Source organism: Tauraco erythrolophus, chromosome 1 (genome assembly GCF_009769465.1).
Source record: "Tauraco erythrolophus isolate bTauEry1 chromosome 1, bTauEry1.pri, whole genome shotgun sequence".
Classification (NCBI taxonomy): Eukaryota; Metazoa; Chordata; class Aves; order Musophagiformes; family Musophagidae; genus Tauraco; species Tauraco erythrolophus.
In genome coordinates this window covers 117,096,001-117,122,927 of record NC_141465.1, presented here as the reverse complement: position 1 = coordinate 117,122,927, position 26,927 = coordinate 117,096,001, and the positions used below count along the sequence as shown (strand labels likewise).

The 26,927-nt window shown below is 37.8% G+C and overlaps 1 protein-coding gene across 2 annotated transcripts in view; it reads left to right on the top strand.

Annotated features, from left to right (window-relative positions):
• ZMYM2 (zinc finger MYM-type containing 2) overlaps nt 1-26,927 on the top strand; it is a 94,365-nt gene that overhangs the window by 39,494 nt on the left and 27,944 nt on the right. For both annotated transcript variants that reach the window (XM_086621555.1, XM_086621565.1), the window contains 4 exons: nt 10,380-10,530; nt 11,308-11,423; nt 16,879-16,995; nt 17,613-17,763. In XM_086621555.1, coding sequence (XP_086477681.1) covers nt 10,380-10,530; nt 11,308-11,423; nt 16,879-16,995; nt 17,613-17,763 — 535 coding nt within the window. The remainder of the gene's footprint in view (nt 1-10,379; nt 10,531-11,307; nt 11,424-16,878; nt 16,996-17,612; nt 17,764-26,927) is intronic.

Sequence of the window (26,927 nt, the reverse complement as noted above, 5' to 3'; positions counted from 1 at the left end):
TGTAAAATACTAGGTCTTGCTGGTATGAGCTTTGTATTAAGCAGTTTATTTTGTAAATGTCATACACCTATCAATATGCTATACATTTGTAGTAGTAATAAATGAAAACTGATTCTTATTACTTGTACCCATCTATATACTTCATCCCTATTTTTTTAAAATAAATATTACTGTTTTGAACAATTATTTTTTCAGTAAGTTATCATGGACAATCTTTTCTTCCTGAAATGAAAAAAATAAAATTGTGGGTAATAAAAACTACTGTGGCTCTCAGAATGGTCACATTCTGAGTGCAAATAATCCATCGCCTACAAAGGGTTTCTTTCCTCTGCTTTAGACTGTTGGTGGGAGTAAGAAATAGTGTTATTCCTGGGACAGGGAGTAGTTTTTTTTTCTGAAGTGCCTAAGTTGCCTTTCAAGGTGACGGATGCACTTAGCTTTCTACGTATCAGTTTCATAACTGCTTTAAAACTGGGACACAAATAATCTTGAACATTGCATCCTGTGTTTTGCTTTTCTGAGAGATGGTGGCTTTTCTTAACATAAAACGGAAGTAATTACAGAGCTTAGGTTTCCTTCATATTAAAAAAGCTATAAAAATAGATTAATAAATTGTGTAATAATTAAAAAAAAAAAAAACACAAACCCCAAAACACAAAACCAAACCAAATTTGAATAGACATAGCCTAGCTAATGATCACTGTGGTTATTACATGCAAGAACATGTGACACGTTTCCTGATTGCACAACAGCCATTCATGAAGGGAGCTGAGTGCAAGGCAAGCTTTTCTAAAAAAAGAGAAAACAACAAGATCCTTCCTCCAAAAATGAAATCACTGTGACAATTTAGATAATATGTCAAAACAAAGTCCTTTTTGGAAGTGGTTGATTTTTGTAAACCTGAAGAAGGCCACTACTACTACATTGTAAATTCTTTACCTGTTGCACTGAAGTTGGTACTCCTCTCATGTAGAGGATCAAGAGGGACTTTAAGAATGATGCTAAACAAAACAAAAACAACACTAGAAGAGAATGAGATTATATCTGACAGGGAGGTGGCTAAATTGTCTATGTAATTGTGCAAATGCTGAAACATTTTATTTCTTCAAGTAGGCATTTCATAAAATTAAAATGAGAACATAGTCATTAAAAAATTAGTGATTCATTAAAAATTAGTATCTATGCAACAAATTGAAACAGACCCCAAACATGCCTGCCATGAAGACACATTAACCAAGAGCATGCACACATGTTGTTTCTGTGTTTCTGATACTATTGCATATTTTCTGTCTCTACAAAATTAGTCTACTTCCTTTTCAAGGCAGTTGCAATGTTGCTTGAGTCCTGGTTTGCTGGATTTGGGTACAAGTTTGACAACCTTTTTCTAAGTAACAAGTGAATTCTGTGAGTTAGCTTGTGCGACCAACCATACCTTTAAATTTTCAGCTGTTCAACTAAGATAAAGCTGAGTCTTTGTCTACTTTTAAAAATACAGTTTTTAACTGCTTTGCTTACTGGCCTTGTCAGTCCACAGTGCTTTTGATTCCGCCACGAAAGCATTTAATGCTTTACTAGTTTAAAATATTCCTTCTACTTTTTTTTTTTTGCTTTGTTTCCTTAACTAAAATTCTTCTTGTTAGAATACGACCTGGGATTCACTTGTTTGGGGGGGGGGGGGGGGGGGGGTGTGTGCTTAAAAGTGATGGTTTTCATGTGCTGTTGGAAAAGGGGCAAGAAGCTCTAGCTATTTCTTCATAGGCTTCTTAGTAGCTCTGGAGTGAAGTGAGTACCAGGTGGATGCAAGCCAAATGAGTGTTCTCCTAGTTCTAGAGGGTGCTTGCAGTGGTGTCTTTTCATCTAGTGAAAGTTTTCCTTCAGTACTGAATAAAGGTATGTTTGATTGACATCCTTTGTTAGATGAAGACTGACCACTGAATGTACTTGAAGACTAACCAAGCTATGTCATCCCTTGAAGCTGTTCACTTACAAGCAATAGACAAAACCCAACCTGAGACAGTTGTGCTTCTTTCTTCTGAATTCTGCTCTTTGCCGAACAACTGCTTTTGTGAAACTCTTAACTCATTTCAGCTGCTTTCTGTGTGCAGGGCTTTAGGAGCCTTCACTGTGTACAATACCAGGCATATCAGTTCTGCAACTTACGATTCATTGCTTATGTAGCATTTGTATTTAGACTCACAAAATATTCTGTTACCTACTGGTTTAAGTCTCGCTGAGTGCTATGCTAGAATGTCTTGTCACATAGTACTTCAGTGGAAGCATCTAGGATTTTCAACTTCGTCTTGTCCCATGCACAGTGTCTGTTCTTCTGTGCTTCTTTGCTGTTAAGACAGATCTGTTCTTCTTTTGGTTTTGATAGTACAATTAACTTCAAAATCTGCTGTTTCCTGACATTGTTACTGCTTTTTTAACTCTTGTTTCCAGCCATCTGGTTCAAGAGTAGATACTGTTGACAAAAATAATTGTGAGAGCTCAGTAGCCCTTTCATGTTGAAATTCTAGAAATACTGACTTTTCAAATTTTTTTTTTTTTTTTTTTTGTAATTTCTGATCACTTTTAAAGAAGTTCTGTAGTTTCAGCCAGTTCAAACTGTGGTTTAATAGTGGACCCTCTTCCTCATATGGTAAACTACTTCTGTCTGCTTCAGGTAATACTTGTTCGTATTAAGTAATCTCTGATAATACCAATGTCTGATGCTATGTACACTTCTACAAATGGTGATAGCTGGATGCTTTTTACCCCATCTGCCATGTCTAAACGACAGAAATCTCTGTCAACCAAGAAATAATCAATTCCCCTTTCTTGATTATTAGCGTGGAGGTTGTTTTGAGGACTCTTGGTATTTATGCCTCTGGTTTCTTGCATCTCTGATGCAAGTCAAGTCCTTCTAGAAAATTGTTGTTCTTCTACCTTTTCTTCTACGTTTTGCTTACTTCTGTTTCTGGAACCATTTATTTTGCCATTTCTGCTTCAAGTGTCTGTCTTCAGCTGTAGAATTTACTGTTTTTCAATAAAAAATATATAATCAGCTTCCTTAGGCATCTGAGCGTCATTCATAGTAAGTGTTCAGGGTGTTATTTTGGCGATGTTTTAGAAGATAAAAGTGAGATAGGTTAAAATAGCGTTGTAATTCTGAAGAAAAGTACTTGCAGCAGTCAGGATTGAGACGTGCGATCTGTGTGGGAGCATAGGAGATTCTTAAGAGGAATCAAGGAGGTGGTATGACTAGGTATCTCAAGTTAGGATGTATATATCCACATTTGTGCAGTGCTGTACCTCAAATAATTGGACAGGATTGAGGGGAAGAGGGAGAGAAGACAAAACAGAAACAGCTGAAATATTCAGATAATGTAGAAGTAACTTGCCTTTTGAGGCAGGGCAAGAAGCTCTGCTGTTCTCGAAGGCATGAAGGCAAGTGTCTTGAGAGCTGGAACAAAACTGGCAGAAAGAGGGAGCACTGGCGGTTGGAGATGCCAAAGAAAAGTTACTGGAGAAGTTATTGATTTGGCTGTTTGTAGAGTTCAGCTGATGGAACATAAACACAAATCACTTTGTGTTCAAGGGCTACAAAAGCAATTACTTTTGCTCTTAAGGCTTGGGCAAATGCTTTTGAGGTGTTACTAATCTTAATCTCTTTTATTGAAGCAGGGAAGAGTTTACAGGTTTTATTTTTGAGGGAGAGATTATTTGAGTGTGGTGTTTCAAAAGACAGAATAAAAAATACGCTTTCTTCTTTCTGTGCTGCTACAGATTCTGCTGACATCTGGTTCTTTTCTTAGACCTGTGTGTTGCTTCTGGATCCATCCAAACCATCTTTCTTTCAAATACATCTGAAATAGTTTAGCTACTTTTTTCTTGACTGCCTTACTAATGGACCCCTGTTATCATAGAATTCCATGTAATGAATATCTCTGCTTTCCTCCTTACAGGAAATTTGTATCTTCTTTCTCTACCTTTTTATGTGAACACAGGTTGACTGTGCTTCTGTCTCAGAATATTCTTTTCTAGAAGCTTTCCTGGTATTTATCTTCTTTCTGATCCGAAACTGTTACTCTGTAAAGCTCCCAGAGAGAAGTTTTCCTGGCTTGAGAAGTATGTACCGATCTGTTTTACCACGTACCATATGAGTTTAATTACAAAGTATTTCCTTCAACTGGAAACAAACCTTTGGGCTGCTACATAGCATTGTAGCAGTCAGCTGGTGTTTTGGTGTTGGCAATTGACTGACCTTGTGTTGGAGAAGTTGTAGCAAGAATGGTCTCTTGCACTGCAGGCATGTTCTTCATTCTGCTCTCTACTGAAGGCATGTGAAGCAAATCATACTGCTTTTTTCAGTCAAGAATAAAAGTTTGTAGCATAGATGCCTAGATGCAAGGCACTAATAGCTTTATTGAAATTCTCTTGCAGCCAGGAAGGTCAAGAACAGACTTTATTCATAAAGTTTTGTTTGCAAACAGAAGTGAGGCTTACTTCTAAAATACTATGAAATTACAATATTGGTCTGATGTTTATTTTGGGGCTTGATCTTTCTTAGTATAATGTATGCAAGAAGAGCTCTTGACTTCAGCTTTCATGATCCTTTCAGTAAGATGTAAAGAAGGGTCAAGATTCCTTCTAAAATTAGTGTTCCCGATAATAGCAAAAATAAAAATTCCTCAGAAACCTCCCAAGTGAATTTTCTCTTATTTTCAGGAATTTGGATTTCTGTTGCAGCAATACTTGTATTTCTGGAATATATCCCATTCATCTGTTTCATCTTGCATCTTGATAGTCACTTTTGTAGTTGCCAGTTTGAGTTCAACACTGTCCTAGTTGACAGAATGAAAATTTGAAATGTACATAGAACTAATAACTCGTAAGAATTTTCAAATTGCACGAAGTATTTTATAATAGTATTTTCTCAGTTATCTGTCGTGAGATACCTACCATGAAGTAGATCTGATTTCTAGGCTTAAGTCTATAGTATGGTATACAGACAAGTCAGGAAAGAATGAGTGAATTTAGCATCAAATACAGTCAGAACAGAAGAATATTCAGGCTTCTGCATTTACCCTAGACTTTATTCTTCGGAAGAGGTCAAACATGCAATGAGATCTGGCTAGAATTAGGTTGTCTCAATGCAGAATCTAGGTGGAGTAGTGAGGGAGAGGTGTAGTCAGACTACTTTGCATTGAGCTTCCTCTCAGAGGGCACTGGGCCATTATTCTCTAGAAATTTTGCCTCTGGATTAACTTATTTTTTTGTACTTAATAATCTAATTGATACAATTTTCTTTACTAATTTGATAGCAGTGTTTTTTACTTAAAATTTTCCTTAAAATTGCAATCCTTAAACTTGCATGTATTTTCATAGGACACTGTAGCTTTTAATTTGCTAGAAATGGTGCATGGAGGGAAAATGCTTGATACTTTATCTTGTGGGTTGATTCTGAGCTAATTCCATCTTTAAAGGAAACTTGAAGCTGAGACTAGTTTGTGCAGGTTTTTGTCTATAATCACTTTTGCCTACCATTGAAGTATCATGGAGAGTGCAAGATGAAGCCAGTAGTTCATCTGGAATGGAAGATAACTGCCAAGAAAACAGCTTTGGAGAAAAAGACTTGGGTGTCCTGGTGGACAAGTTGAACAGGAGTTAACAGTGTGCCCTTGCAAGAAAGATGGCCAACTGCGTCCTAGGTTGTATCACAGAATGCTTGTGGTTGGAAGAGACCTCCAGAGGGAGTCTTGTCCACCCGCCCTGGTCAAGCAGAGTCACCTAGAGCAGGTGGTCCAGGACTGTGTTCATTTGAGTTTTGAATATCCCCAAGGATGGAGGCTCCACAGGCTCTCTGCGCAATCTATTGCTATGTTAGCAAGAGCGTAGCCAGGAGGTTCAAGGGAAGTGATTTCTCTGCCCTGCCCCCCCCATCCTTCTGCACTTCTGAGACTGCATCTAGAGCATAGTGTCCAGTTTTGAATTCCACAGGATAGAAGGTGTTGACATACTGATGCAAGTTCAGTGGAGAGCTACCAAGATGTTTAGAGGGCTGGAGCACATGACATAGGAGGACAGGCTTGGGAGACCTTAGTTCGTTCAGCTTTGAGAAGACGAAAGGAGGATCAGTTATCTAATGGGAGGATATAGAGAGGACAAAGTTGGACTCTTCTAAGAATTGCACAGTGGAAAGATGAGAGGCAGGAAACACAATTTGAAAACAAGGAGAAACTTGGTTTAGATAAAAGGAAAAGCTTTTTTTCTGTGAGGGGCTGTTAAATCCTCCAGAGGGGTTTTGGAATGCTCATCCTTGGAGTTGCTCAGATTTAACTGGACAAGATCCTGAGCAACCAGCTCTGGATCTTCTTTGAGCAGGAGGTTGCACTTGACCTCTGGAGGTTGCCTCCAATCTACATCATTGTGTGATTTGATACTTCTGAAACAAAGAATGAAGCAGTGATGTCTAAACTAAAGTCAGGAAGTTTTCATTTGGTTTGGTTTTCTTTCATTGTTATTCCCTCTTTACTTAGTCAGTAATGAAGATTTTTTTTTTTTATTCTTTGTTCTGTTTTTTTTTCTCTACCAGTGAAGTTCTTTCTTTTGTCTCCTGACCATGAAATACCAACAGCATTGACACAGGTTTACATTTTTCTTAATTTATTTTCTGAACCTCCACTTCTTGAGGATGGCTAAAGTACTCAATTTAAAAGGAAAAATACTCTGTTGTAAGAAGATGAGAACAGCTGTTCTAGTTCAGATCGGGGATAGAGACTCCTGCAGTGTCAGTGGGCATGCAAAGAAGAGTAAGAACAGGACAGGTACTTGGGATATTTTCCCTTGAGCATTCTCTTAGCTTCTGACTCTCTACGGCTCAGGGGGTCTCTTGAACTTTTAAACAATGTTCCTGTGTGCTATTTTTAGGGAGTCTCTTCAGTAAGTGCTTGTCTAGTCCCTTTGTGAACATGTGTGAGCAGTTTTCCCATCCATGACACTCTTCGGTAAGAAGTTCTGCTGACCTGCTGTTTATGTGAAGAGCTGCCTTCTGTGGTTTGTTTTGAAACTTCTGTTGATATTCATGTGATATCCCGTAGTTGTTAATATTAGAAAAGACAATGAACAGTTAATCCACAGTGCCTTACATTATACCATTTTTGGTTCTGTTATTATCCTCTTAAGTTATGTTGTTTCCAGGCCAAAAATCCTTACCGCCTAAGAACGGGCTTCGATCCTGTGTATTCACTGTAGTGAATCTTCTGTTTGTTTGTTCCCACTAGAAGGGTAACACTAGGCAAAGGATTCTCAAATGTTACTTCTACGAAACAAAATTAATTCTGCAGGTTCTTAGAGATGAAAGATAACAGGTTGTGATGAATGTGTGAGTAGAAATGTAAGAGAACCTTGAGAAGAGACTCTCCTCTGGAAATTTGACACTTAAGAACAAGAGAAAATTCTTTGTTTGCGTTATGGCTATCTGAAAACACGGGGTGCAAGTTTCTCTGTAGATGATGTCAATGGAAGAAGCCTTTGAGTTAGACTGTTAAAAAAAAAATAGTGTTTGAAACACGTGTGTAACGCTGATTGATTGAATACTTTCAGATATGCTTTAATCTTCTTTTATAACAATGTTGTACTCCTTGGTTTTTGAATGGGTTTAATTTTCAAACTTACAAGTTTGGGGAGTATTGACAAGAGTTATAAAAATGCAGGGAAAATGTTCCACTTGAAGGAGATGATGATTACAAGGTTTTGGGAGCAATAAATTTGAAGAGGTTTCGGGTCTTTTAAATTTTTTTTTTCTCTTCACTGGTGTTCTATCTCTTTCACTTGTATAACAACATGTTTGAAATTCTAATAATGCAGAAATGCTCAAACACTCCTCTTAGTTGCTGTGACAAGAATAAAGTGAGAGCTTTGTTTCTACCCACAGAATCTTCTGCATCCTTGATATGTTTTTTTTGAAATTCATGTTCTTTGTAGTCTTGATAATTTAGACCTAGGTTTGCTAGATTATTACTAGATATTAATAAAGATTCTTCCTGTTGCTTTTAAGTCTGAAAGACCTAGGGTGGAAGCAGCAAACAACTCCAGTATTATAAGGATGTTTGAAATTCCGAAGTGATGGACGTGCTGCTGCACTGTACTTTGTGTGCATGATGCTTTCTTGACATCAGTTAAATAATGAGGTATTTGAGATGCTGGTTAGCAAAAGCTATTTCAAATTTCATAAGGTTTTTATTGAAACATGTAGTTCGTTGACACAATGAATCTTTTCCGATTATGCCTTTAAATATAGCTTACTATAAATTCATTTATTATAACCTCTACTTTCATCTTACTGTCTCTTAAAGTCATCATGACCTCAGTTGGATTTTTCTTTCGGACCTAGAACTCATGAAAGCTTCACGTAGCTGTGCATTGTTTTCTGATTATATTTGTGAATGCTATTTATTAAGCTATTTGTCAGCATATTTCCAGTAGTGCTTCTGGATTTATGTTTTGACTTGTTCTAGAGATACCAAGGCTATTTGTGCATGCAGATTTTTTGGTGGTTGTTGCGCATTAAGCTTGTTCCAAGGAGTCGAGTCCTTTGTAAACTGTGACCTCCAGTATTCTCAGTGGTAGTACAACTCGAAGTATTCTTGGTGCCCTGCTTTTGTCTATTAGCCTGTCAGAGGAGATGAATGTGTATTGGCAGAATAGCTCCAGCTCATAGAACAGTGTAATTGCTGTATTTTGGTCTTGGAACTTAGTGTGAATTTTGTCAATATTGTGGCTAATTAGGAGGATTATTAGATGCTGGATAACATTTTTAAAGGCAAAAGAAAGTGAAGTAAGATGGGAAGGGAAGGGTCCTAGAGTTGTATGAAATACCCTCCTCTGTGTAGGAGCTTGGTACCTTGACACATACTCCTCTTTGGAGGAAATCCACAGCAAAGGTTTCGTCACAGCAGCATGCGGAAATTGCGAAGTTATGTGGTAGTTTCAAATTTTGCTGGTCTCTGCAAGGTGCATGACAGAGAGAGACAAGGTCTCTGCCCAGTTTGTGACAGAGGCATGTGTGTTTGTACATTTTCATGTACATGTTTTTAGTATAGGGAAGATGATACATGTTGTAAAACTGTGAATTTCTTCTGTGGCTGTCTGTAAGACTGGATTTAGCTAGTTTGCAGACACAGGTGGTTAAAGATAGGAAGAGCAAAGATACCCACTGATGCTTCTGTTACTCTGAATAAAATGAAATACCTACGAAACGTGCTTTGCCTTTTCTTCCCCCTTCAGTTGTTGAAAAGAGAGAAAGAGGGAGAGGTAGTGCCAAAATCATTCCTCAAGGGAAGAAATCTGAAGTGCCTATGTATCAATAAGGTATTTCCTAATACTCAATAAGGAGAGAGTCTGCCTGATAGAAGACTCATTGCTGTTCTAGGGAGGAATTCTCTGTGATCACTCTCAAAACCATGATACTATTTCTATGGACAGGGAAGGTGTCTAGGCATTTTTTTTCTGAAACTTGCTCTATGATGGTTGAGATACTTGCCTAACACTGAAGTATGTAATACATGTAGCAGATCAGAACTATTGATTTGGAGTGTTGACTGTGTCGTTGGCATTTCTGCTTGCTGCGACTTTTCTGTGCTTTTTATAGAACGTTTGTTCTCTTCTGTAGAAGACTGTTGATTGATTGACTGCTGTGCTGAGAGATGTCAAAATTGAGTCTGTGAACCAGGTTCATGGAGTCACTGTTCTTCATTGGATCCAGTGAGGAGTGTAGGAACTCTGCAGTGTGTTCCTCCTGCTTAGTGGAGTTGAGAAGTTAGAGGTTCTCTCAACAGTGCTGTTACCAAGAAATCGCTATGCCTAACTCATACTTGATAATATTAAGCATGTTATCATTTGGAGAGTGCAGACTTTTTTCAAAGTTTAGCACCATTATTTATCCTTCATCTTTGCCTTGCCAGACTCCTGTTTCTTTTCTTACAACCGTTATCCCATCAACAAGGAGAGAGGAACAGAGTTGTTTCAAACTCTCCAACTCAGCACAATTTGCTGTATACTCTTACTGCAGATGGTGGAGTTTGGGATGGATTTTTTTTGGTTTTGTTTTGGTTTGTTTGTTTGGGTTTCTTTGTGGAGTGTGTGTTTGTTTTTTGTCTCTGCACAGAAGTTTAGTTTTAGCCAGCTTCCCCTCAGGAGTAAGAGACCCAACCATAGTGCTGAAGGCTCTTGAGAGGATGATCATGAGTTAGTTAATGTAGGAAGGTTCTGATGAGGGACTAAATTGCAGGAATAAATAAGTAAGTTTTCCTCTGTGTTTGTTACACCATAATTTAAAACTAAAAGCCAAACATAGTTTTAACTAATGCATTGTTTTGCTTTGTTTTATGTTTTAGAAATATGGCAAATTAACATCTTGTACTGGGTGCAGAGCTCAGTGCAGGTTTTTTGACATGACACAGTGCATAGGACCTAATGGATATATGGAGCCATACTGCTCAACTGCATGCATGAACACACACAAAGCAAAATATGCAAACTCACAAAGTAAGTGAAAAGGATGATGGATTTTCATCACTGATAAGAGTAGACTTTTTTTTTTAAGTTTGAACACTGGGGGTGGGTTGTTTTGTCTTAGAATTAATCTATGCAGATGTGACTTTATAGGTTTTTAAACTTATTAAAAAAAAAAATCATCTCATATTCAACACTAGTAAATGGACCCATGAGGAGTTATTTTCCCCACTGTCCTTTTTTGCTTGCTGTCAGAAACAGTTTTGAACTGTCTTTAGGTTTTCTGGGAAAAAATGTTGAGACATCGTGTGCTCTGTGTCACAGAGTGATAGTGCAATTTTCATGCATATGAATTAATATTTTCTTGTCTGTGATCCAACCCCACCCCATTTCATCTCCTCAAGCAATGACTGGAGAAGGATAGAGGTAGTTCTAGTGGATATGGATATTCTCTAGGTAAAATTTTTAATTTGGGTGAAAGGAACTGGTAAATATGTCAAAATGTGTGTTCTTCAATATGTAAAGCAGGCATAGATCTCAATTCAGCGAACTCAAAGTTGAAAAAGCTCTAGTGAATTTTGTAGAAGGTGCAATTTCATATTTAATGCTGATCTTTAATGGAAGACTTCAGCAAAATCTCTGCAGTTTCTTTTGGTTTATGTGACTTGTAGGAGATGACTGTAAAACAGACAAACGTTAGTTTTTTACACTGAAATGGTGGGAAGAGCTGACCTGTAATCCAGGTGGTTGGTTTTTTTCTGCGCTACTATTTTGTGTTTATTTTGTTTGTAAACTACGTTTTTCTTTTAGGTATGGGAATTATTTGCCACTTTTGTAAACGAAACTCTTTACCTCAATATCAAGCCACAATGCCTGATGGAAAACTGTACAACTTTTGCAGTTCCAGTTGTGTAGCTAAATTTCAGGTTAGCTGTTGTGTTAAATCTTTTCCTCCCTAAATATTTGTGTACCTGTGTTTGTGTTAAGTATTTGCGAATTAAACTAACTTGTTTGTATGGACATGTTTGAGTTACAATTAACGTAGCAGATGCTTTTGGCTTATAATTATTACTTTGATCAAAGTACTGTTTTATAATGATAACACTAGCTGCTATCTTAAACTTACAAAATCGAATAATAACAACCCATTTCTCCTTGATACTGTAAGAAAAAGCAAAGCAATATCACTGCTCATCTCATTTTTACCACTCTAGCCTCTTTGTGGAGATGGCTTTGCTGTTTTGCATTGAAAATCAACAAGTTTAATCTCTTTTATAGCAAATACAGTAACAAAATTCTCATGTTGAATATCATACTAACAAAGGTGTGTCATGGAGGATAGTGACTGGCTCTGAAATGAAAGGTTAGAGCTTAGCCATTGGTTTATGGATTAAAGTAACCATTTAAATTACGTCTAGAAACTGGAGTGTTGCAGTCCTAATGATAGGCACACTGCAAGAGGCTGCTTTGCTTGTTGGAGATATCGTGGTTTTAGTGTGACTTAAGGTTAAAGCGTATGTAAAAAGTGTTGTAGTGATTAATCTCTCAGTGATACAAGGACATTTTTAAAGCAAATGTTTCTCTTTTTGTATGTAAAAACAAGTTTTCCCAGATGCGCACTGTTCAGTTGATAATTGCCTTCTCATGTGTTGTTGACCAGTTAAAGCCATACAGAGTTTTCCCATTTGTCATTAAACTTTTCTGTTATCTGGAAGGCAAATCAATCTCATAATTACTTTCTTAATGTACCCTGGATAGGACCTCCATCATGTAGCCCTGTTCTGTGCTTCTATCCTAGACAACTTAGTAGATGTCTGTCAGTGGGACTGATTCACAAAATATGTGCAGGTTGTTAGGATGTAATACTTCTTGCAAACTCATTTGGCATCTATTTATTCTACATGGTCTTACAATTGATTGCAGCCCCATGTGCTCTCAGAACAAAACCTTTCTGCTATTTGAATGCGAAAATAAAGTTAGTGAATGACAAATACAGCCTGGCCTGCCTTGGAATTTCAGATAAGTCAACATTAAGCAACATTATTGAATATGACTGCTGGATCAGTTGATACTGGTTGTGGGTTTCTGATCTTACTGAGACCTTGCTGGTGCTTCTGTTGTAGTTTCAGTTCTGCATGTAGCTATGTCTTTAATGTTGTAGTGGAGTTTAATTAGAGCAGCCATACAGTCTGAGTTTCTCAGTAAAGACCAAAAATGGGTTGGTGGTCACTTCCTTATGGTTGATTTGCTCAGACATCTCTGTCGGATTCTAAATTTTGATAAGTTTTCGTATATTCTTCTGTCTAGAAGAATAAAATATATTCACTATTAGAAAAGAGTTGATTGTATGAGAACAGCTCCTTTGTTCCGTTCATTTAGAATTTACATGGAGAGGATGGTATGCCACAATGTGAACATTGGACTGTAAGCGTTCCCTTGAGGCTTTTTTTGTACCTAAGTGACACATAAGGGATTGAACCTAAACTGAGAAAATGGTTTAATTGGTCAATTGTAATACTTTGTGCAATGATGTTTTGGAAAAAAAAGGCTGATGGTGATCCATATTTTTCACTGTTGACTAATGCAGATGACTCTAGTTTTGATTTTTGAGCTTTATACTCATCCCTTTATCTTACTGTGCCTGTTTCCTGTATGACGTTCTTTGTTAGGGGTTACTCTTCTCAGGAAAGAGTAACTGCTGTTTCAGGTCTGTGTCTCTCTTCTAAAAAAATGTTAGTCCTTTTGGTTAACAAATGGGTTGGAGTATTTAAATTCTGAACTTTTTTACAGTACTTTGGAGTTGATTGTCATTTTATCTTATGAATAACCTTTTGTTTCTAGCTAACAGTTGTTTTAATATATTAAAATATACAAAAGATTGAGTTGAGCTCCTTGTTGTGTAACTTAATGTCCATATCTATATTCTTCTTTGTGCAGACAGCTTGCAAGAGCATTCATCCTTGTATGAAACAGGAAGAATAGCTGGCTTTGTGATTTTTGTTTGGTAGTTGGTGGTAGAACAGTGTGACTGTATCTTGTCTTCTTTCATGCTCTGTCTTGGAGGATGTTATTGGAGAGTTAAGGACAGAACTGTTCAAAAGTTAGATTGTTTTAAGCCAGCTTTACTGTCGGTACTTTTACTGGGTCAATTGAAGGTCTTGCTCTGAACTTTGTCTCTTAAGGAAAAATAAACTGCTAATTTATTTATTGTGAACACGGAGGCTGTGGTACAAATGTCTTCCCAAAGTTAGCAACTGTGTAAGTGTCTTAAAGTACAAGCTATCTTGCAAAACATGAGTCTATGCAAAATTGTCAGAAAATTTTTTGCTAAAGTTTCCTTTTTTTTTTTTTTTTAAGTTTATGGAGGTATGTGGAGAGTTGTAGGACCAGTATGTTTAAGAATCATAAGTACAATGTTTTTTTAGCAGGTTACTCACTCTGGTTATTCACTAATGTGTTCTTTTTCACCATCACTGTGATGTCTGTAGGTGTTCTTCATTATATACCTTGCATCTCTCTTTCTCACACACACACATCAGTATATTAAAAAAGGAGCGGGAAGCATGGAGGAAGCTTGGTGTGCTTGTCACAGAAATACTTTTCAAAATTTGATCGTAATAAAAATAATTGAGGCTTTCATGCTGAGGCTGGGAGGTCTGTGTGTGCATGAGCATAAGGGGAGTGTTTGGTTCCTTCCGCACTTAATTTAGTGCCCTTGATTTTTCTTGTGGAACAGTCCTAATGGATGACCATAGGTAAAATATTCGTCATATGTTGTTTTTCACAGTAAGAACAATTTGATTCTTACAAAGTTATTTTTTTTCTCAACTAGGAAAAAACTGACCACAGCCTGGCTGCCTACTGGCCCTTTCACATACACATTTATATACAGAATTGTTGCCACCGTTTGATTTTGTGTTGCTGTAAGCAAGGATAATCCCTCTGTTGCTTCAGCTGCTACTACGCTGGTTGTCTCAGAAGAGTCCTAGACTGTGTCTGTCTACTGTTCTTTAGTAATTTGGCATCTTAGAGCAATTTGAGGTGGTTGCACTGAAGGCTGGAAAGGGTTTTACAATGATTTTTGACTTTGCTTGGTGCTTCCCATGCTCTTGTTCAGGGCAGGCTCAAGAAAAGTCAGGTTAAAGGTAACTATTTTTTGACTGAATTTAAGATATTCAAAAGAGAGGGGGGTGTGTGTATATATATATATATTTATCTTTGATAAAACCTTGCTGTTTGGGATAACCTGTGAAAGATTTTAATGAAGCTTTGTGTGTAATAAGGCTTCCCTATAATTTCTGAAGATACTCTCTATTCTAAGCATCTTATAGGTTAGAGGTAAATCAAGATGATGAGAATGCTATGTGCATGTCATCTTGACTCATTAAAACACTATATAGAAGCAGTCCTTAATTGTAAACAGGATAATAGAAACTTTAAGGAGGCATACAAAATCATGTTGTGGTTAACTGTTGGGTTTACAGCCATCTTCTGCTTGGTTTAGAGCTTTCGGTAATACGAATTCAGTTCTTTACTGGATTTCTATGGGAAAATACTTAGTTGACCTTAGGGATTTATGATAAAAAACATTGGGTTTGGTTTAGAAGCAGTAATGCTTTATTGCTTAGATTTTTTTATCTGCAGGTAGATGTAAATGTTCTTTAAAACGATTTTTAATTTTAAACCATCTCAAACTCCATTGTTGTCACATTTCTAGCTTTTGTTATTGTTCAATTACCAGCCCTATAGACTATGTAGGACCTGAATTTCTATCACAGCAAACAGTTGGGAAAAGAAATAAAAGAATTTAATAGTGCCATATATCAGAAAACAAAAATCCCTATATTTTACTTTTCACTTCTAGCCCTCACAATAGGATGTTTTGATCCCATATTTAAAGGTAATCACAGACATGAAAAATATGATTGGTTTTCATTTGATGAGCACTTACTATATTTCGCCTTCATTCCTCCCTCTGTCTTCAGTGTTTCTGTACAGGTTGTCACACCTGCTAGTTCTTTAACATTCCCTTCATTCCTGAACTGGAAGTGGTGGATATACTTGCTTCCTGATTTCTTTTTGTTTTCAACCAGAACTTCTAGGACTTTCATTGTGTTTACATAACGCATATGGCAGCATGTGTTGAGCCCGGTATTTGCTTTTTGAGGAAACTTGCAAATGCAGAAATACACAGATTGGACCTTGAGCTTAAAACACCTTTGTGGCTCCCATATTAGTACAAGACTTTAGCTACGTGTTTAGAGCAGCCAAAGTCTAGCAAACCTCTTTCAACCGCAGGGACATTTGGTGGATATAGTGGGAGAGATATGACAATACTGTATGTGGGCATGAGACTGCTAAAATTGTTACGGGACAATGGACCATTGGGATAAAGTGACATCTTTTCTGCAGTATGTGGCATTTTGTTCTCAGGTTCTGCCCGTGTTTGGGAAATGTTCGTGACTACTTAATGTCTGCAAACTCCTGGTACAGAATTAGTGCATCTGCACAAAACGATACTGATAGTAGCTAGCCCTCAGCGGTACATATATAGTAGTGTTCTTCCTATAGACCTACTGGAAGACTACAGATGCGGTAAAATTGAGGTCTCTATCTACTGATTGCCTCAGAAATGTGTTAAGTGAATTACTCAGTTACAGAATTAAATTCTCATACCTACACATGTGATCTATAGGTTTTTTTCTCAATCTGAAAACCCTTCATCGTTTAGGGGCTGGCTGCTTGAAGGATTGCATCTTCGTGCCATGGTGATCAAGGCCAGCTGGGACTATTAGCTAGTTTGCTCTTAATCTGAGTAGATGCAGGGTTTCTTACTGAAGGCCTTTTACTTTAGTATTTTTATTTTCAAGTGGTATGCTTCAGTAAAGTGTTCATAACCTGCCTTGGTGAGGTTTGGATTTGAAAATATTGTTTGTAAGTCTTTCTGAACTTCTGTGACTAAAATAAGGCAAGCTGTGAAATGTATGTATCTGAAAATACGTGTTATATGATTAACAGATGTTCAGTTTTGAGAGACTGGTGGATTGTTGGGTTTTTTGTTTGTTTTGTTTGGTTTTTTATTGGTTTTTTTTTGCATCTATACATTACCCTTAAGTAACAGGCATTAGAAAGGTAAGGTAAAAGAAATATGACCTAAAGTAATTACAGTGGAAGCAAGGGTAAAGATTCAAGATTGGGAAACCTAAGATGACAAGGGAAAAGGAATTAAGGTAAAGACTAACCTGCTGTGCCTTTGCCAGAAATGCTCCTGAGTTTATTTATCAACTCCCACGTTCTTGTACACTATAGGCTTAATTGAAAAGCACATTTTAAAAGTAACTTACTTTTTTAGTGATGTATATGTATGTTTATATTTTTCAGACTCTCAGTGTGCAGTCTTCGACAAATGGTCAGTTTGTCTCTCCCAGTGATATTCAGTTGAAATGTAATTATTGCAAAAGTTCTTTTTGTTCGAAGCCAGAAGTACTGGAGTGGGAGGTAAGGAAAGTTTTGCTGTTATTTTCAGAATGGTGAACTGTTAAAAAGTTTAAACCTGTAACTCAAATACAGTTTTTCTTGATAACCCTTTTGTAAAGTATCGAAGCTTAAAAAATTGTTAATAAAATCTGCCTGGTTCTGTAGAGTATCATTTAACTTTAGTATGGATAAAAGCAGAAGTCCTTGTTCATAAATAACAAATAAAAAAGCATCTGTGGAATTTAAAGAAAAAATGTAATTCCTCTCATCAGTTGTAAGTTTGAAATCTGCTTTTGTCTTCAGTTACTGTATTACTGTAGATATGATAGTGCATACAGAAGAGAAATAATGGTCTGAGAGAAGATTCTGAAGAGGATATGCTAAGATTGATCGGCGTATTTTCTGTTTATCAATTTCCTATGAAATGATGAGTCTTTGTAGCACTCACTGTCCGCTTGAGTGAGAGTTGTTAATTTTTAGCATTAGAAGTCATACCTTAATTGTGTGCTTGTGCTTCTGTTTACTTTGCATGTTAAATTTGTGTCTTAATGGCAAACTGTTATTTAAAGTTGCAGTCTCCAGATCTTAAGATTTTATCCATTAACTCTATTTGTGATGCCTTACAACTTTGCATTTAGAACAAAGTGTATCAGTTCTGCAGCAGAGGATGTTCTGATGACTATAAGAAACTGCACTGCATAGTTACATACTGTGAATACTGTCAAGAGGAGAAAACGCTGCATGAGACGGTGAATTTCTCTGGCATCAAAAGACCATTTTGTAGTGAAGGTATGGATGTGTTTGTTTTTTTCCTACAGGATTGGTCATTGTAGTTTTACTGCCATTGACTTACTCTGTTAATATTTAATGTTAAAATGTAAAATAACAACTCATTCTGTTGTACTTGAGGCTAAAACAGAAGTTTCTTCTTCATTATTAATGAAGTCCATGCATCTGTTAATTTACCCGAGCTGCTTTTATGATCTTTTGTTGAGTTTTTCACCACTTACTCCAGGTTAAGAAAGAGTGAGCAACTCTTAGGGCGATGTGTGTATATAAATACATATGCACAAAGAAATTATGCATAAATTCTTTTTTTGAAGTTTATGCAGCAGAGCCTATACCAACACTAACTGCATTGAGAAATACCAGCCATTCTTTTTGATTCGTATTTTCAAAATTTAATACCACAGTGGAAATTCTTTCTATGTTGGCTTAGAATGATTATTCAAGCAATAACTCAAATGATGTCTGTTGATGTATGTTGATTATTGTCATAATTTTCCTGACTAATGATTTGGATTTTCAAAAAGAAAGCAAACTAAAAAGGAGTTGCATGGGCATAGGATTCTTTTAAGTTGCATTAAAATATTGATTGTTTTAACAGAAACAGCAAAATATAGTCTTAATGAGAACCTATCCTTTGCACTTCTGGGATACTGGTATTTAATCTTGATCTTAGAAGTTTAACCACAAGTTTGGATGGCCTATCTCTGGAGGATATAGCGATTTTTTTTTGTTGTTGTTTAATTGTAATAATAACACTTTCACTATCATTTGATAAACCTTGCTGAAGATTCTCTGCTTTCAAGCAGATTAAATGGCAGGTGTGCCAATTTACTTGTAGCAGGATCCCGTTAACCTGGAGAGGGGTGAAATGTGGGACTGAAGGCAGCCTTCCCTCCATGCTGTTCCTGTATAGCTCTGGACTCAGCAGTCTTTTGTTTCTGATGAATGGAGTGTGGTGGCTTAGATTTCTTTGCCATTGTTACTTCCTTCCTGTGTTCTGGACTGCAAAGTGATAGCTGGAGAGGAAAAAAGGACAAAGCAGGGCCCAGTTTTACAGTATATTATTGCAGTGCTCAGTAACATCTAGCTAGAAATTGTTTCTGTGAATAATCAATTCCACAGAATATATTCAAAGACAAGAGCAAACTGGTTTTGGTCTGGAGATTACAGTATATGCTGATATTACTGTGAATACTTATGACTCCCTTATTTTAAAGCCTGATGGCTGTCAGAACAAAATCAGTAAGATTCATAATGTGAGCTATGCCATGTTACTCCTTCCGTAGACATATTTCTATATGAGGAGGCTTGAAATAAGTGAGGACTTTTCTTTCCTTCCTCATATTTTCCGATAGGAAATACATAAAACCGCTCTCTCCTGCATGAATACAGTTAGTAAATGGGAGAACCCCTTGCTGGATGTCTTAGTGTAGGTTCTGAGTTTGCATATGTTGGACTGTCAGCTTGAGAGCAAAGGTGGTCTTTATGAGGTTGAATACCCCAAATGTTACCGTTAAAACAAAGTTTATCGGCTTACTGTGTTGATCTGAACCACTGAGTAATAAGAGAGGAGGCAGTCAAAAGCAGCATTAAGTAGAAAGCTACTTGAATAAATATGGCACACATCTGCTAGCTGTAGCTTAGGTCTACTTTGTGATGCGTTTGAACAAACATATCTGTGTTACTCAATGAAAATAAACTACTAATCTGGACAGAAGCTTTGTAAAAACAACCCAGGCCCTGTATTTTAAAGGAAAACCAATGATCGTCATTGATTGCTGCAGAAATAGTGGAATCTGAGAGTTAACAGTGTTTAGATCTGTTGTGGGGAGGACAGAGACAGGTCTTCAGATGGACTGAGTGGAGGTCTTCAAATAGATGTTCCATCATCAGAGGTGATAGATTTCTCTTCCCCTTTTTCCAGGCACCCAAACACCACCAGTTTTTCCTTGATGTCATAGCCTTTTTCCAGAAATATATCCAACTGTTTGTAAAGTAGAAAAACTAGTAGATGAACCAAATGAACTTACTGGATATGGAGGCCATGCTGGTTTTGATACTGCAACGTGTTCAAGAAACTTCACCAACATAGATTTTGCTGAGTGTGCAATTATTCTTCACCAGGAGACAATGTGTTACAATTGGAGAAGAAATAACCTAAGGTGCTCAATCACAAAAGTTATTGGCGTTTTTGGAAGAAATTTGAACTCTCAAGGGAAAATACTGGAAAATTTCAGATGTTTATAAAAGAAGGCTCCTAGATAAAATGAACAGAAGTTAAACAGGTGTTGAAATTTTTGCAAGAGAGCTTATTTGTTTGTCATCAAGCAAACTGATGAGTACTAGAGATGCCCTCATTCCTCTGTTCACATTCTTCATGTCTGAGTTTTTTTTTACACATGCACAAACATATATATTTACACACAAACCTTGGCACCCACATAAAAGTCTCTGGGATCAGTATTTCTGTGCAGTTTCATTCCAACTCTGTTTCTTAATCAGCTTCGCTTGAGATAGGTAAAAATATGTGCGGTGACTAGCTGAAGTTTCCTTTGCAATAAGGTGTAATTAGAACTGACCTACCATTTGTGCCAACAGTGGTTATTAATTCTTTCATTGAATACATTATGCTTTTTCTGTTTCTGTCCAAAACTTGGATGCTATGTGGAGGATGAGCAACCTGAACGGACTAGTTGAAAAGAGTTTAATCTGTTCTCTCGGTGCTGAGCCTTTGGAAATTCAACTCTCCTGGTGTTCTGCCACTAGAATGCCTCATTCCAAAATGCCAGTATCTAAATTAAGAAAGATGTGTACTGTGTATGCTAAAGCAAGAAGACTGAAGTTGGTTGTGAAGTTTTATGTATGCACAGTTGCATGAGTGACAATTGAGGATAGGCTGTGCAAGTTTTTAATCCTGAGAAAATCTTCAAGTTATGGAGTTAGTTGTGGTTTTTTTAATATATATCCCTTCTGAGGGTCTAGGAGAACAAATGAGTCTTTGGCAATCCGATAATGGAACTATTTTATGATGAGTATCACCATAACTTTTTTCACTTGTAGTCTTATTTTGCATTTAATTCATCTTTTCAATAGAACTAAGTATTACGATTTAAATAACACGGGCTTTGTAATAATTTCATAATGTGAATTTTAATAACACTGATTCATAACCAGTAGTCTGCTTCATATAAGAAGGTCAGTAAGCTGTGGAGTAACTCAGTTGTCTGATGCTTGGGAGTTCCTTTCAAATGGATAATTCAGTTAAAGGACAGCTATGACACTAGCAACTGTACTATCATCTTGATAGTATGCTAATAAGTTTCTTGGAATTACGGATTCCGCAAATTACACTCAATGAAAACAATTATGATGTTTCATCTAAGTAGAGATAATCCCTTTTGAAATACTACAGAACTGACAAGTAGAAAAAGGAATTCAGGAAATTAGGCAATTTCAGAACTGAGTGCATCTAGGAAAGATGTATGTTTAGTTAAATCATTGTAGATTTTAGAGGGGCAGTTTTCCAACCACTGCTGCACAGTGGCTTGTTCTGTAAATGTTTATTCAGTAAATACTATTAAATGTTTAGTTGTCTAGTTTTTAGATGTATATGAAAATATCACAGATACTGGGAATAGCCTAAACACCAGTGTGTTAAACTTCATACAGGTGCTTACATAAGAATGTTTCACAACCAGTTAAGATATTACCTGAAATTTATAGCAATTCCTGTTGTTACTAGAAACATTAACAAACTGGTTTCAAAACCGATGTGTGATATGAAGTGTTGCTAAGACTTTGTTATAGTTTCTGGGCTTGTCCAGTAGGTAAAGAACTGCACTGAGGAAAAGCTGGAGTGCTGGCCCTGCTGTGCTGAGCTGCTGGGTTCCCCCAGGCAAAGGGGGTTGCCATCAAGCCTGCTTGAACCTCTTAATTCCTGATGTTTGGTTTTGTTATTGTTAAACATTAGAGCTACAGAAACTGTTTAAACACAGCTCTTTTTATAACTTACATTATCAACTATCTATACTTAGAGACACTGAAACACCATTTAAAAATAAAATTTGGGCTAGCATACAGAAATTTTTGAAGACAGTAGTAAAGGGTCCATTTTCATGAAAAATTTTATGGCATAATTACAACTTTCTAACTGTATGCTACTTTGCAATAGGACCTGATAAAGCTATCAAGGATTAGTAAGTAGTGTAGACTATAGTTAGAGGGGGGAAAAAAAAGGAAAATATTTAGTGTATGTAGAATTTCATATAACAGTTAAGTGTTTCACATAATAAAAATCTTTTGTTACAAGCTCTAGGGTTTGTGCTTCACAGAGCTGTTATCTCCCTGTCTGCAGCTCTGACAGTGGCCTTCCATGTTAAAATAACTTGTGCTTCCTATGGTGCCTTTTTAGCTTTAGCCTACCATGTTAGACAGTTTGGTTTTGCTTCTGACCACTTCCTTTGCCAGTATCCCTCTGAGATAAATTCTGACTTGAAATACCAGCTTGCTTATGGCTTTCTTCTGAAGGTTTATTTCATGCCGAGTTGGAGTATCCTGGCAAAAGGGGATAAATGAAAAGCAAAACATGTCTTAAATACTGTATAATGTGTGATCCATAAAAATGCCCTTTCACAATTGCAGTAGTCATGTTGTTCCTTTCCCACAAATCAGGTTAGTAGAAAAGTGGAAATCAACTTCACGAGGGATTTTGAGGTCCCTGAGTTATTCTGAGAGCATACGATCTCCTTTGACTGCTACTGACAAAAGTCACAATGGGACATCCCTGACATCCGTTTGAGCCATGGCAGCTTTCGTTAGAGGACTGATTGGCACAGCGCAGTTGTTCAGGCCACATCGTCTTATTTAGTATTCTGGTATTAAATTTTTGAGCTGCAGATGACTGTTTTGAACAAATTTTGTTACTGTAAAAGCTCAAAGATACTTTTCTGCTGATAAAAATGAGTTAAGGTAAAAAAGTCAGCATACTTAAATTGGAAAAGTCCCTTATGAAATATTCAACAGACTCTCTTGCTGCGGAAGTGCCAAGTGAAGGCTCTTGGCTCTACTGAAGGAAAGCAGAGGTCTACACCTTCCAGACAAACACACATGGAAGAGCTGGAGAGTTGGTTCTTGTGGTATTCCACTCAGGGAACAGTCTGATCATGTAGATGTAGTTTCCAGTTAGTGCTTGTTGGATGCATACCTTCTGGAATGACTTGAAGGTTATAACTTGTTAACCTGAATTTTGATACTTCTGGCAGCATTCTTGTAATTGAAAAAGTTGAAAGCTAGAACTATGCTGAAGAAGAGATTATATGTTTGTCTTGCATGTATCTATAGAGGGAGAACATTGATACTGTTAAAGTAATGTCAGTTAAATTTTAATTTGAGTACAGGTTGTGCTGAATTTTGAGAGTTTTTTATGTTCATGGAGAGCTACTTTCTAACATCGTAAAGAATATCAAGTGAAATCCTGTGTGTTGTTTGACTACAGTGGTCCTTGTTAGATTGGTATTCTTTGGTGTTAATTCCACTGTTGTGTCTTCTAAGAGGTTTGAGAAAGTTCTTTAAGTGAAGACAGCATTGGCTCTTGCAGATAAGAGGTGATGACAATTTAAGGTGCTGAGATTATGAGCACAGGAAGAAGAAAGCTTACAAAGATGCTTCTTATTAACCTGAAAGAATAATCAACTTGAAAAGATTTAAGAACAAGCAAAAACTGAGTAACTGGATGGGAGGAGAAACAAAGGAGCTGGTATCTAATATCAGAAAACATTAGGATAAACGGAGAATGTATAAAAGTTGAGTTGAATAATACAGTGATAAAAGGTTCTTAAGTAGAAGACAAGGAAGGAAGTGGGATACGCAGTCTCTCTGTCAGAGAGAATGGAGTCTATTTTAATGGTAATCCGAGCAGGACCCAAAATTGGATGCATTGCACGTGGTTTTGTGAGGGTAGTAGTATTTATTGTGAAGCCAGAGACAGCATGTGATAGGAATGTGGGTATGGAAGAGATGGCTATTGCATTCGAATCAATACAGAGGAAGACAGCAGAAAGATGTGAATGGAACAGAGCTCCAGAAGTCTTGAGGACTTAGCTTGGGATGCTGCAGGCTTCTTGATTGTACAGGCTTGTGATATGACAGGCCTGTTCTTCTCTAAATGAAATTGCTAAAGGATAATAGATAAGTTATTACAAGATGAGAGAACAGCAAGTCTTGTATGTAGCTTGAAGGAGGAGAAAGATAGTCTAGTACGTACAGCCTTTCAGAGGTAAAAAAGTACTGCTTTTAGACTGGAACAGTTACTTTCTATAAAAGATGTTTTCCTCTGTGGTAACAAGAGATTGTTGTTGAGGACTCGGGAAGTGTTTCTGGTTCAACATTCCTTTTCCACATCTGGTTGATGTGTGAATGTACTGAACTTCCCATAATTCAGGTAGATGCTGTTGGTGGAACAGGATCAGGTTCTTAAGTAGCCTGCTTGCACTGAGTCTGCAGACAGTCAAGGGAAGCATTTTTCCTACTGGGGGTAGCTCTGCAGGACTGGACCTGACAGTTCTTGGGTCTGCCAAGAGAAAGGAAACTCTCTGGACCTGGAACATGCTTGAAGTAAAGGTCTGGAGGAACTGCTTGTGTCTTGCCCTGTTGCATGTGTTCAGATCCTTATCCTCTCTCTACAGCTTACGTGGGGAACCAAAGGTCAGGGCTGTTGGAAGGGATAGGTTTTGTGTTGGATTTTGCTTGGAAGCCAGAATTCTAATACCATAATTAAGGATACATTATGTTGATTTAGCAAATGCTCAGCTACTTCTTCTTTGCCCGGTTCAGATTTTGAGGTGGAGATAACTTCATCTGAAAATGCTCCTTGATGGTCTCTCTGAGACAGTTGACTTGTGAGGTGATCTTCTGTTAGAACTGTGCTAAGGAATCATAGAATCATAGAATGGCATAGGCTGGAAGGGACCTCAGAGATCATCTAATCCAACCTCCATGTCATGGGCAGGGACACCTCTCAACTAGATCAGGCTACTCAAGGCTCCGTCCAACCTGGCCTTGAACATCTCCAGGGAGGGGGCATCCACAACCTCTCTGGGAAATCTATTCCAAAGTCTCACCACCCTCGTACTGAAGAATTTCTTCCTAAGATCTAATCTAAATCTGTTCTCCTTCAACTTAAACCCATTTCCCCTTGTCCTATCAGTGGACACTCTTGTAAAAAGTCCCTCCCCAGCCTTCCTGTGGGTTCCCTTCAGGTATTGGAAGGCAGCTATTAGAGGTCCCCCTGAAGTCTTCTCTTTTCAAGGCTGAACAATCCCAGCTCCCGCAACCTGTTCTTGTAGCAGAGGTGCTCCAGCCCCTGGATCATCTTTGTGGCCCTCCTCTGAACACGCTCCAACAAATCTATGTCTCTCTTGTGGTGGGGACACCAGAACTGGACACAGTATTCGAGGTGGGGTCTCACAAGAGCAAAGGGGAAGAATCACCTCTCTTGACCTACTGACCACGCTTCTCTTAATGCATGCCAGGATGCGGTTGGCCTTCTGGGCTGCATGAGTGCACTGCCGGCTCATGTTGAGCTTCTCGTCTATAAACACCCCCAAATCCTTCTCTTCAGGGCTACTCTCAACCCACTCTGTGCCCAGTTTGTATTTGTGCCTAGGATTGGCCCAACCCAGGTGAAGGACCTTGCATTTTGACTTGTTGAAGCTCATGCAGTTAGCACTGGCCCATTTCTCAAGCCTATCAAGGTCCCTCTGGATGGCATCTCTTCCCTCAAGTGAGTCTACGGCACCACGCAACTTGGTGTCATCGGCAAACTTACTGAGGGTGCACTCAATGCCGTCATTCGTGTCGCTGACAAAGATGTTGAACAGCACTGGACCCAGAACAGACCCCTGAGGGACACCGCTTGACACTGGTCTCCATGTAGACTTTGCACCATTGACCACAACTCTTTGAGTGTGACCATCCAGCCAGTTCTTTATCCGCCGAGTGGTCCATCTGTCAAATCTGTGTCTCTCCATTTTAGAGACAAGGTTGTCATGTGGGACAGTGTCAAATGCCTTGCACAAGTCCAGGAAAATTACATCCGTTGCTTTACCCACGTCAACCAGCGCTGAAAATGCTCCTTGATGGTCTGTCTGAGACAGTTGGCTTGTGAGGTGATCTTCTGTTAGAACCATGCTAAGGAAAGTAATTGATTATCTGTGTAGCTTGAACCAAATGATCTGCACTTACATTTTTCTTTGAAAGTAAGAGCTGTTTTCTCTGAGAGTCATGTTAAAGCACTAGAGATTTCCATCTGGTCACAATGTAACTTGTGTGTCTGGTGTTATAGCAGAAATCCTGAGGGACATAGGATTTTACTCATAGATGTTTAAAATGTTGGGCCTGGCAGCTCTTTGGTTTAGGCAGTGCTTATACTCATGAACCCCAAGTCCCCAGGGGAGTTAGGCTGGCCAAACCCTCAGGATTTTAGTGTTGATATTGGACAGATCAGACAACCACTACTTTTTGCATTACTCATTCACAATGTACTGTCAGTCAAAGCCCATTTCTTGGTCACATCTGCAAAGTCAGCACGGATGCTACTGCTCTGTTGATTCAGGATTTACATTGTGCACCGCAAAGACCAAGTTGTTTGAGCTCAGAATCTGTTTTGCCAGAGGCAAATACCTCTTTCCATGCTTCAAGAAAGTCTTACTATTCCGTTCAAAACCATAGCGTTATAATAAAAAGTTACATTCTAGGTATACATTCTAGAGTACCAAGGACCTAGTTAAAATACAACCTATAAAAATAAAGGCATTTTGTTTTCCCTTTGTCTGAAGTGACAAGATCTTGAAGCAACCAAATGTTCTCTGGTCGAGTGGATTAAGGTACCTAATACAAAGACATAAAAAAAGTATGAGACAAATCTGAAGAATTTTGCTCATGATGTTGCAGAAAGAAAAGCTTGTACTTGTATTTTAGAAGCCTTCAGGGTTGTAACAATCTTCTATCAACATCTGAAGTTTTATAAAGGTGGATTTTCTATCTTCTGTGGAGACCTCCTTCAGCAAGGAGCTCTGCAGTCAGTGATCTATAAACACTCCCCTTCCCCCCCCCATGTTTTCAGGCATTTAGTCTTAAGGGCTAGAATTTTAGACTTTTTGTTTCCC